At 49.3% G+C, this 12,588-nt stretch overlaps 1 protein-coding gene across 1 annotated transcript; it reads left to right on the plus strand.

Annotated features, from left to right (window-relative positions):
- The first annotated feature begins 1,321 nt into the window (after nt 1-1,321).
- Nucleotides 1,322-8,145, plus strand: WAS (WASP actin nucleation promoting factor). The gene is made up of 12 exons (XM_043571471.1): nt 1,322-1,506; nt 1,828-1,968; nt 2,816-2,902; nt 3,003-3,105; nt 3,218-3,259; nt 3,352-3,402; nt 4,049-4,223; nt 5,252-5,294; nt 5,500-5,653; nt 5,845-6,251; nt 6,513-6,627; nt 7,843-8,145. The coding sequence occupies exons 1-12, from the start codon at nt 1,375-1,377 to the stop codon at nt 7,896-7,898; spliced, it is 1,506 nt and encodes a 501-aa protein (XP_043427406.1). The 5' UTR covers nt 1,322-1,374; the 3' UTR covers nt 7,899-8,145.
- The last annotated feature ends 4,443 nt before the right edge of the window (nt 8,146-12,588 follow it).

Raw genomic sequence — 12,588 nt, forward strand, 5'->3', positions numbered from 1 at the left:
TGTGCCAGATACTGGAGATAAGCATGGCACAGGGCAAGAGCATGATGAGCAGTATTAAAATGAATGAATACAATGGCTCTTTGAGCAACAAAGCAGAGCTTTGCCCTATGGACAAGCCAGAAGGCGCTCCAGGCAGAGGTACGAAATTGCCTAAATTGTCTGGTGAGTTGTAGGTGCCCAAGGCTGAGTTGTGAGGGGGGGAGGGAGGGAGGCTGGAATTGCCCCATCAGAAGGAACTATGAGTTTCGGCTTGGGAGAGAAGCTCTGTACTTGCTTGAAGGTTTCCAGGCACGAGTGTGGGTCCCACCTTGAGATGTGCTGTTTCCCTGCAGGTACCAGAGAATGTCAGTTACACTCCAGACCTGCTCAGCTCCCCCAGACTGCTGTATGTGCCTGAGAGCTTCATGTCCCCAAATGGTAAATTGAGGCCCACAGAGAAGTGAGGACTGAACTACCACTTGCGAGCTGGGAGCTACTGGGAAAAATCATGGAACCGCCGTGTGCCTCAGTTCCCTCATTTCCCACTATCAAATGGACATGGTAAGAGTGTATGCCCCTTAGGCTGTTATGAGGATTTAGATGAGTCGATATTTACAAAGAGGGCAGAACAGTGTGGCATACATGTTCAGTGCTACATAAACGTTGGATAAAAATAGAATGTTGTGTGGGGAAAAAGCAAGACTCTGAAGATGACTGACTTTTAAAAGTTCAAAAGCAATGAAAACTAAACAAGATGTTGACTAGGCATTCATATATGCTATAAAGGGATGATAAGCAGAAAATCATTTGGGAACTGTGGGGAGGCAAGAGTAAGGGATGGGGAAGTGAGCTGGGTGCATACGCATTGTTGGGGTCTCAGGAGAGGGGTGGGATCCCAGGCACTCCCAGTGTCATTAGAAGAAAGGTTTAAACACAGTAATTCTTCAGCATGAGGGGCCTTGGGCCTCAGGCCCAGACCAACTGGATGCTTTGGGGAGGAAGGAGACTGCCCAGCTCCATGACTGCTCCCTGCCATAGTGTCCCCCGGCAGAAGTGCAGCAGTGGCCTAGCTCTTGCTGTCATCCAATCAGAGGGAAGAGGATCTGAGCCAGTCAGAGGGAGATGGGCCTCGGGGAGTAAGAATAGAAGAAGAGGACCTGAGCTGGTCCAAAAGATGGGTCTTAACCAGTTGAATGGAAGAGGGCCCCAGTCTGAGGGAGGAGGGTCCAAGCCTGTTCTAGGGAGGGAGGAGGAGGCCAGGCCCACCCAGGGGCCCCTGGAGGACTTGTTTCCCTTGTGGTTTTTTGCACTTCCTGTTCCCCTGCTCACTGCGGAAGTTCCTCTTCTTACCCTGCACCCAGAGCCTAGCCGGAGAGGACAAGGGCAGGAGGCACCATGAGTGGGGGCCCTGTGGGAGGCAGGTCTGGGGGTCGCGGAGGACCAGGGGTTCAGCAGAACGTACCCTCCACGCTCCTCCAGGACCACGAGAACCAGCGACTCTTCGAGATGCTGGGTCGGAAATGCTGGGTGAGCTGGGGATCTCCTAGCCCTCCCTGTCTCCCTCCCTTTCCTCCTCTTCCTCTACTCCTCTCTGCCTCCTCATCTTCCCCATCCTTCTCCTTTCCTCTTCTTCCTTCCCCTCTTCCTCTCCTCCTTCCCTTCTCCATCATCTCCTCTCTTAGAATCCACTTAGCCCCATTCACCGATCCCAGGAAGATCTTGATTTCCAAGTCTGTCAACTCTCCCTCTGGCCGTGGCTCTTCCTTTGGAGCCCTAACAGCCACGGACATGGGAGAACTGGACACTCTGGCTGACCAGATTCCAATGAGCCCTGCTCTTCCCTCCCAGACACTGGCCACCGCCGTTGTTCAGCTCTACCTGGCACTGCCTCCCGGAGCAGAGCACTGGACCAAGGAGCATTGTGGGGCTGTGTGCTTCGTGAAGGATAACCCCCAGAAATCCTACTTCATCCGTCTTTACGGCCTTCAGGTGACTCCCACCTCCCCGCACTGGACATGCAAACCAGTTTTCAACCCTGCAAACCCATACCTGTGTCCATAGCCCCAAGGCCTTGGACAGATCAGTAAACCTGAGCCCCGGGACCAAAGACTTCATCCAGATGTCAAACTCTGGTTTGCCTTTCTTTGTTTTTGATAATTGACCCAGAATCTCCATGTCAAGATCTATAAAACCCCAAATATTAGTATAACTCCTAAATCTAACAGTATAGTTCTGTTTCATGAACTCCAAACAAAAAGAGCCCTGTATTTTTACCTTAACTTCAAATCTTTTCTAAACTTAACATTTTGGGTCCCATAAATTCCCTGTCATAACTCCTGAACCCTAAATGTTTGCCTAGCTCCTAAGCCATAGCTCTGCTCCATAAACCTCAAATCGCACATACACCTTGGCTAAATCCCCCACCCCCAAAGCTTTCAAGTCTATATGTCTGAACCTCAAATATCAACCCCAACTCCCAGGACTGGAGCCCTACCTGTCCAAATGAAGGCCCCCATAAAGGAAGGATGTAAGATGGAGTCTGTGAATGGGTTCAGTTTCCTAGGACTAGAGTCCTAAATCCTCCTATTCAAGCCCCCAAGTCCCACATCTAGGGCCCTGAACCCCAAATCCAAATCTCTGACTGCAGTGTCCAACTCCCATACTGTACCTCAACCCTCCACATCTGACATCTAGACCCCCAACTCCCTGATGCTAAGCTGGAAATCTCTAATGCGATCCTGGGGCCCCAAATTATGATATCATTCTCCTTGCCCAGATAACAGAGGCCTGCCACCCCGGGCAGGCCTCAGTGCCAGTGTGTTTCCCACCTCTCCAGGCTGGCCAGCTGCTCTGGGAACAGGAACTGTACTCACAGTTGGTCTACTCCACTCCCACCCCCTACTTCCACACTTTTGCTGGAGATGTAAGTGGCCACTCAACCCCTGGGCCTCAGTTGGGATGTGGGGAGGAGATGGGAAAGGTGTGGGGGGCCTGGAAGGCTATTGAACCCAAGATATGTGCAGGACTGCCAAGCAGGGCTGAACTTTGCAGACGAGGGCGAGGCCCAGGCCTTCCGGGCCCTGGTGCAGGAGAAGATACAAAAAAGGAATCAGAGGCAAAGTGGAGGTGAGGAGGCCTTGGGGGAGAAAACGAGGTTGGGCAGGAGTACATGCAAGGGTAGGGAGCTGGAAAAGCTCCTCTTATGGTTCTGGTTCCCAGTCCATCCGTCTCTCCACAGATAGACGCCAGCTACCCCCACCACCAGCACCAGCCAATGAAGGTGAGTCCTCAAGTTCAAGGAAGGTAATAAAGGGCTAGCCCAGGAACCTGTGGCAGGGTTGTAATAGCTCTCTATCCGTTCCATCTCTCCAGAGAGAAGAGGGCCCCCACCCCTGCCTCCGCACCCAGGTGGAGACCAAGGGGGTGAGTGCTGATTCTTTCCTGTGTCTCTGAGTGGACAGGTGGGTGGGGGAGTGGATGGATAGATGGGTGGGGAGTGGGTGGATGGATGAGTAGTTGGGTGGGTATAGAGATAAGTGGGCGAATGGGTGGGTAGATGGATTGCTGGTGGATAGATGGTTGAGTGGGGGATGAATTGATGGGAAGATGAAAACATAGATGTATAGGAGAATGAGTATGTGGATATATGGATGAATAGATGGATGTATGATTGAGTAAATCAATGAATAAGTGAATGAATTGAACAGCAAATAAATGAATAATTGACATAACATTTCAATCAGTGAATAAAGCAATGATTGAATGAACGACTGACTGAATGAATAATTTAACAAATAATTTGGTCAATGAGCCATGAATGAATGAATGAATACTTAAGTGATAAGCATGAGTGAATGAATAAATAAATTAATTGGTGAATGTAAGAATGGCTTGTAGAATCCACTCATCCACTTCTCCATAAACCCTACTTGGACCCCTTACCCACTCCCTCTGTGACCATCAAACACACACACACACAGATTCCCTCAACACTCTTCTGTCTCTTGCCCCTATGCTTTGGTTGGTAGGTAAGTAGGTCAATGGCTCAATCACACTATTTTCCCCACAGGCCCAGCAGCTGGCCCCCTGTCCCTGGGGCTAGTAACAGTGGACATCCAAAACCCGGACATCACAAGTTCACGATACCGTGGGCTCCCAGCACCTGGGCCTGGCCCAGCTGATAAGAAACGCTCAGGGAAGAAAAAGATCAGCAAAGCTGATATTGGTGCACCCAGTGGATTCAAGTAAGAACCTCTCCCCATTGGTCCCACAGATCCCTCTGGGGGGGTGAATGAAAAGTTGGACAGGAAGAGAGCTGAGTAGATGGAAGGATGGGCACATGGGTGGGTGGGTAGGTAGATGCGTGGATAGGTGGGTGGATGCAAGGCCACGACTAGGGAGAGGCAAGCGAGGTGCCAAGGTTGCAAAATTTATAGAGGTAGTTACTCTAAGGGTCATGCAACTGTAACTAATGACTGTGAGAGTGAGGGACCCATTAAATTTTACACCTTAGGCACCTCACTTGCTTCACCTTAGTCCCACCCTGAGTGGGCTGGTGGGTGAATGGATGGGTGGGTAGATGGGTAAATGGATGGATGGATGAATGGATGGATGAAAGAGTGAGTGAGTTGGGGAATGAATGGATAGGTGGGTGGATGGATGGGTGAATGGGTAAATGGGAAGTGGGTAGGCAGATGGATGGGTGAGTGGATGAGTGTGTGGACAGATGGATGGATATCTGGTTGGTTCACAAACAAGGTGGATGGGGATGGACAGGTGGCCAGATATGTGGATGAATGGACAGTTCAATGGATAAGTAGACAGACAAAAGTATGTGGTTGAATGGGTGGACAAAAGAGTAGATGGATTGAAAGGTGAGCACATGGGTAAGTGGTTGGGTGGATGATCAAGTATGTGTGAAGATAGATTGGTGGACAAATGGGTAAACAGATGTATATAGGAAGATGAGTAGAGAAACAAATGTACAATAGATCAGTGGTCTGACAGGTGGATGCAAATGGCTAGGTGGGCAAACAGATGGGTGGATGGATGGTAGAAAAAGGGATGGGTAGACAGATGGGCACCACAAACTATGGACCCCTTCTAATTCTATAACTGTTGCTCTCATTCAGTCACTCAGTCATTCACTTGTGACTCATTCATTAATTCTGGCTCCTCGGAGTCTCTCTGGGCAGAAGGCAAGAGGGCTTCACTAGGAAGGGAGGGAAGGAAGCACAGTGGGGTTTCATTGGGATCTCCTCACCTCCCCCAGACATGTCAGCCACGTGGGGTGGGACCCCCAGAATGGATTTGACGTGAGTAATTCCAAAGACCCCTTGACCCACTTAACTACCAACCTGCCCTTCCGTAGTCCACTGGCTCAGACCTACCCCTAGACCCCACCCTTTCTACACCCCTCTCAGAAGATCCCTCTCGGGGGTGGACCTATTGATAACCTGTGCCCCTTCCCTATCCACTTTATTCCCCTACCCCTGCCCTGGACTTTTTCCTCCTGGGCAGGTAAACAACCTGGACCCGGATCTGCGGAGTCTGTTCTCCAGGGCAGGAATCAGTGAGGCCCAGCTCACAGATGCCGAGACCTCCAAGCTTATCTACGATTTCATTGAGGACCAGGGTGGGCTGGAGGCTGTGCGGCAGGAGATGAGGCGCCAGGGTGAGTCCCCCCCCCTTCTTCTCCAGCCCTAGTAGCTGGTTTTTAAGAGATATAGTCACTCAGTCCTCATGGAAACCCTTATACTCCTTGAATGAGGAGTTGGTCAGTTGGGGTACCCATTTTATAAATGAGCAAAACTGAGGCTCTGAAGAAAACTATAACAATAGCTATGTGTTATTTTCCCCCCTCAGAGCCACTTCCACCGCCCCCACCGCCATCCCGAGGAGGAAACCAGCCCCCCCGGCCCCCTACTATTGGGAGCAACAAGGGTCGTTCTGGTCCACTGCCCCCTGTACCTTTGGGAGGTGCTCCACCCCCGCCAACTCCCCGGGGACCCCCACCCCCAGGCCGAGGGGGCCCTCCACCACCACCCCCTCCAGCCACTGGACGTTCTGGACCACCACCCCCTCCGCCCTCTGGACCTGGAGGGACTCCTGTGCCTCCACCACCACCACCACCACCACCACCACCACCCAGCTCTGACGATGGGCCAGTCCCTCCCCCTCCTCCTGCTCTGGGGCCTGTGGGGGGCCTGGCCCCCAGTGGAGGTCGGGGGGCACTTTTGGATCAAATCCGGCAGGGAATTCAGCTGAACAAGGTGAAGATGGGCAGGATTGAGGGTTGGGGGTCTGGGGCTCGGGTGTGCTGGGCAAGCCAGGATATTAGGGGGCCAGGGCTGAAATTAATGGAGGTCCCAGTCTTTGGGGTTTCAGTAACAGGGCTGGGAGGTTGGTGGGGCGAGGTAGGCTGGGAACCTTGAAGGGGACTGGAGTGTATGGGAGGGGAAGTAATGAAGGGGCAGGGAGGAGTGCTCCAGTCACGGGCTTTGAACCCTCTGTGCTGAACCCTCTTGCTGCAGACCCCTGGGGCCCCAGAGAGCTCAGCACTGCAGCCTCCACCTCCGAGATCAGAAGGGTTGGTGGGAGCCCTGATGCACGTGATGCAGAAGAGAAGCAGAGCCATCCACTCCTCAGGTGAGAGCCTGCCCTTTGCCAGGACAGAGCCTGGTTCCCAAGGCTAGTGTTGGTCTAAAAATAACCCCAACGGTTACCATCAATAGTAATAGTATCCATACATGACTCTTGTATCAATCTCCTTTTTGACAATGTTAACATTGTATTATGGAACAATAATATAATTCACTCTATCTTTTTTTAAAGTTTATTTGTTTTGAGAGAGAGAGAGAGAGAGCGAGGGCACAGGCATATGCAGGAGGGGGAGGGGCAGAGAGAGAGAGGAAGAGAGAGAATCCCAGGCAGGCTCTGCACTATTAGTGCAAAGCCTGATGACCGGCTTGAACTCACAAACCTGTGAGATCGTGACCTGAGCCGAAATCAAGAGCTGGAGGCTTAACTGACTGAGCCACCCAGGCGTACCTGTTTCACTCTATCTTTGATGATAATATTATCATTAATGCCAAGGCATGTCCACAGTATTAATATTAATCCTGTATGTTCAGTAGTGTTAACATTAGTCCACATGTGATGATATTATAAAGAACCCCACCTTGGACAATAATATTAACTCTAACTCCATGTGTCAATAGGTGAACATTAGCTCATTATGTGATAATTATATAACTAGTCAAATCTTTATATAATAATGTTAACATTAATCCCCTGATGTGTCAACAATATTGTCATTATATGACAATTATATGAGGGTAATATGGACCTCAACCTATTATTGGCAGTATTAACATGTATCCCAGAGTACATCCACAAGATTACTATGAATCCATTATATGACAATATTGTAATGAATCTCATCTTTGATAGTGATATTGTCAATAACCCATTATGTATCAACAATATTAACATTAACCTGGTATGAAAGAAATAGTAATATTGTAATATACTCTATCTTTGCTAATAATATTTAAATCCACCCAATTAAGTAACAAACCCGTTAACGTTAACCCTTGTGTGAGCGACAGTAATATCCCCAGTAACCATATTTTTGACAATGACATTAACTTCAACTCCAACTCCAACCCATACCCTAACTCTTGTTCCTCTGAGGGGGCCCCTTCCTCATCCAACTGCACAGGCCCCGGATGTGATTTCCAGCAGGAGACCTCAGTCCCCCAGGACCCTGAGTCCTGACTCTCAGACCCCAGGAACCTCACCCCACTCAGGTCCCTTGAACCCTTATGCTCATCCTGAGACCTGCTTTTTCTTTTCCTCCAGACGAAGGGGAGGACCAGGCCGGTGATGAGGATGAGGACGATGAGTGGGATGACTGAGTCACCCTGCCCACCTGTTCTACGCCTCCTCCCCTGGCAGCCACTGTTTCCTGCCCTCCACTCCTGGCCTCCAGGCCCTCAAGCCCCATTTCTCCCCCACCAACCCTTCCAATGCTGTCATCTCTGACTGATCCCCAACATTCAACCTAGCAAATTGCCAGGGCCCCTTTTTATATAAAATTTCTAGTTCTCCTCACATAAGGATTTTTAAACAGAAATAAAATAACTGTCTTTTTGTTTCTCTCAATCTGTTTATATTCCATATATGGAAAGTTGGGGTCCTTTTTCCATATATCTCTTTTATTCATCTATACCATTTCATTTATTTAGCCTTACATGTATATATTCACTCATTTGTTCCCTCATTGATTTCTTTGCTTCCTTTTGCCCTTCTTTCCACATTTACTGCCAGGCACTACTTTAGGGGCTGGGGATAAGGCAGTGGGGAAAAAAACCTAGTGAGGCCAACATTCTAGTGGAGGAGACAGCTCTAAAACAAGGAATCAAATAGAAACAAAAGATACAGATCATGGTTAAGTGCTGTGATATGCTGAGGGGGAATGACATTCAGATGGAAACTTCATGGAAAGTCACCTGGAGGAGGTGACAGTTGTGCAGAACCTAAAGAGAGAGGAGTCAACCAATAAATATTTGGGGGGAGGGCACTGCAGGTGGAGGGAACAGCCAGTGTGAAGGCACTCTAGTTGGAGGGAACAGCCAGTGCAAGGGCCCTGAGGTGCTTGGTGTGAGGGTGAGTGTGGTGAATGAGCAGGAGTTATTATTAATTTACTTATTTAGTAATTAAAAAAAACCCAAAACATTAAATCAGCATTGTATTAGATCAAGAGACTACTCAGTGGTCAGACTTACTCTCCATGCCCACAACTCACACACCAGGATCCTGATGGGCAGGACCCCCTCTCAATTTTTAAATTTGGTTCTGCCCAGTTCTCAGTGCAAACCAAGTCCTGGCCGATGGCAATGAAAGAGGCAAAGACTTAGTAATCAGATAGATCTGCTCTAGAACCCAGGCAAGATGCCCCACCTCTGAGCCTCAGTTTCTTCATCTATACAATGGAGGTTTACAATATGTAACCGATTCCCAACTGAGATCGCACTGAGACACCCTTCCTCCTCTAGGAATTACTCACCAGAAAGAAAAAAGGAGCAAGTCAAAACTGTCCTTGGTGTTTAAAGCTGTTTCCAAGGGAGTGATTAGTACCTCTTGCTCACCAGAGCCTTAGAAGAGGTGCCTACTCCTTCCCATTTCTAACATCTGGTGGATTCAAGATCTCAAGTATCCTACCTTTTAGAGAACAAGGAGGGGAGTTGGGAGAAAGATAACAGGAGGAATCCAGAGAGGAAAGGCCTCATCCATCTGCAAGACTAGTGTAAGAATTTCTGAACCATCCAAGGTGCAGGCAGGGGCTTAGGGGAGAGAACGAAGGAGAGCCAGGGTGAGGGTGGAGGTGTGGGAGGTGGGAGTTGGTTTTGCTCCTTAAGAATTCGCCTGCAGCCTCAGAAGCTGAAGAAGGAGGGAGTCTCAGGTTCTTTTTAATTCTTTCATTGTTCTTCACCTTTCACTCCCCTCCCCACAGCACCACACGTAGGCCAGGTCCCAGGAGCAAGCTGAGTCTAGGAAGGGCCTGTCAGTATCACTTACCTGCCTCCCCACCCCCTGCTAGGAAACCCTAGAAATCCAGTGTTCTGGGACCCCCTCAGCAGGCTTTGTCCTGGGGAAGAAACTTCCATCACACAACCTCTGAATCCCCAGGAGCGCTGCCTGGAGCAGGCACAGACTTGGCTTAAAAGTATCCACTGTGGACAAGTTGCTTGAACCTTTCTGGACCTCAGTTTCCTCAGTCTTTTCCATGGAGACTAAAAATGCTTACTTCCCAGGGTTGTGGAGAGAATTAAAGTAGATGGCGTCTGCAGAGTGCCTGGCTCCTTCAGTCATCTGTAAACATTAGATGCTGCTACTGTTCTTGTTCTTACCGGTTGTCACTGATCCTGAGTCACCGCTGATTATAAAATGCCCCATTATTTTATGTATCACTAAGAAAGACAAAAAACTGCGGATTGAATTATGACTCACCAGTGCTTGAGAGATGCAGCCTGATTTCAGAGATGTTAAAAATGACATGCTCCTGGAATGCTGGCTGGGGATGTTCCTTAACCTGCGTTCTGGTTCCACATGGATGTTTGCTTGTGAGAACTCATGATACTGGTCACCCATTGTCTGTGCACTCATGTATGTGTAGTACAATCAAATATGAGGTTTACATTAAAAACAGATCAAACCTGTACAGCTTGGAATGGAAAAGACCTTATACTGGCCCCATCACTAGGTAAGGCAATATACACAGTTGGCACTAAATTAATGCTGAATGAACAGACAAGTGGCTGGGAGTGGGACACAGTAATAACAAGGTGGCATCTTACTTTTGATATCTGAACAGATGCTAGTCGAGAAAGATTCATTTCCACATGAGCTAGAGATGCCCCCACCCCAAGGTCACTCATCTGAGGTTTTACAGATGAAGAAACTGCCTAAGGTCACACAATGATGGAGCTAGTATTTGAACCAGATAGCTAGGCTCCAGGATCCACTACACTATATACAATGTTTGGGGAGGACCGAGGTATAAAAAATTAATAGAGGGAAACCTTTCTAAAATGGACTCAGGATGCTAGAAGGGGAGGCTGGTAGAAGCAGCTTACCACTCAATATCAATTACAAGAAAGGTTGTCAATTACACCCCCCCCCCCAAGAGAAGTATGTCAAAAGGCAAGAATGATCTATTACAGGCCCCTTGCATGGAAAGATGTACATTGTATCTCCTACAAGAAACAGACTAGTCCTGCAACTTGCCAATGACAACCCATCATCACTAGGAACTCTTACTTTTATCCAATAGACTTTGGTTCCAAACAACCCCTCCCAAATTCCTCCTTCTCCAGAATGTAACATTCCTCTCCTTTGTTTATTGAACTGGCATATGGTTTTGCCACACCTTGCTAGTCTTGCATTGCAATTCTCAGCTATTCCTGAATAAATGCAGCTGTTGCTCCTTAAATAACTGGCAGTTTTTAACCTTAACAAAGGAATGTTTCCCCACACCCACGGACCCCCTACATGACCCACCCCCAGGCTCAGTCATGCTTTAAATCATCCTTGTGGGTTGGACAGGAGTCCTGGACTCCTGGGATGGGAAAGTTCTGCCCGTCCAGGGAGATGGGGGGACATGCGAAGACCAGCATGTGTTCTAGAAGGAATAATGAATGCAAGAAGATGCGTGGTGGGACGTGCGCTGTTGACTGTTCCACTCGTGGTAAGCAGGGGCTGACATGCAACCTCAGACTGACCAGCCGTTTCTCCAACTAGCTCGTAGCTAGACTTAGCAGGCCGTTTCCTTAACTGTATAACTGTTTGGTTGACTACATAACTCATGGACCAACAGGGAGAGGGGCAGTTTGAGGAACTGACAGTGCAATTTCCTGATGCTGTGGGGTACTCAATGTGTAACTAAATTACACCAGCCTGGGGCTGTCTGGGGCTGGTTGGTGGTCAGATAGTGTAAAGGATGGGCAGCCTCCTGAAAGACTGCCAGGCTGCCTGCCTGGGTGGCAGGACGTTGTGAATGGCCTGACTATTGCTAGGAGTCACATCTGGCCTGAGGGAGTGTCTGGATGTTATACTGTCTGATGAAGCGTAAGAGGGAATTTCATGCTGCCTGATGGAGAGATCTGTGACTGCCTGATAGGTAGCTGTATCTGGTGACTGTCCACCCTGGCCAAATCACGGCATGCTTGACAGACCCTGTAGTCAGATGCTGAGAATGGCTGCCTGGCTGATTGACAATATGATGAAGGGCAGCGAATGAGTCACAGGCCAGCTGACCAATTGAAAGATCAGTGTAGCTGCTGGATTCAATGGCTGTGCCAGGCTGGAATCAAAGCCGCCTTGAGGCAGCCCCCTGGGTCAGAGGAGACTGATTGAATGACTGACCAATGTTGGGCATACCTTGACTGAGAAGGGACAGGCTGCTGAGCCACTGTCAGGTGGCGTGGAGGCTTTAGTTGCTGTGACTGCTTTGAGGGAATAACTGCCTGATCATGGTGTGAATGAGGAGTAACCCGAGGGAATTAGAGAGTGACCAACTAGCATTGGATGCGTGACTGCCTGAGAGGGCGACAGAAGATGCTGACAGTGACAGACTGTCCTGAAGTAATAATCACGGCCTGCCTGAGGGCATGGCTGGTGGCTCTGAGATAGTTTCCCCAGGGGGATTCAGAGCTGCCCCTAGAGCAAGAGTAAATGGAGAGAGCGGCTGCTGGACTGTATGAAAGAGAGAGAGAGGGAATGACAGGTTGGCTGACAGGGGAGTTGTTAGCGCCGTGTGCCTGCCTGGAGGCAGGAATGGATGCTGCTGCTGTTGACTGGTAGACAGCGTGAAGGCGGGGTGGTGGTGGCGGAGTCTAAACAGTTCTCTGCGGTGATGGGCCCATTGTCTGATTCGAGTCTGGGGACTGTCCGTGGCGACAGTCCATCTTGAGAGTCACGGCCTGCTTTGGGTTAAAATGTGGTGACGACTGACTGACGGTGGTAATTGGGGGTCTGACAGGACAGAGAATCCCCCGTACGGCGGGCTGACAACGTGATTGGCTGACGACGTAATAGGCCTGCGTA

The sequence above is a fragment of the Prionailurus bengalensis genome, chromosome X (assembly GCF_016509475.1).
Source record: "Prionailurus bengalensis isolate Pbe53 chromosome X, Fcat_Pben_1.1_paternal_pri, whole genome shotgun sequence".
Classification (NCBI taxonomy): Eukaryota; Metazoa; Chordata; class Mammalia; order Carnivora; family Felidae; genus Prionailurus; species Prionailurus bengalensis.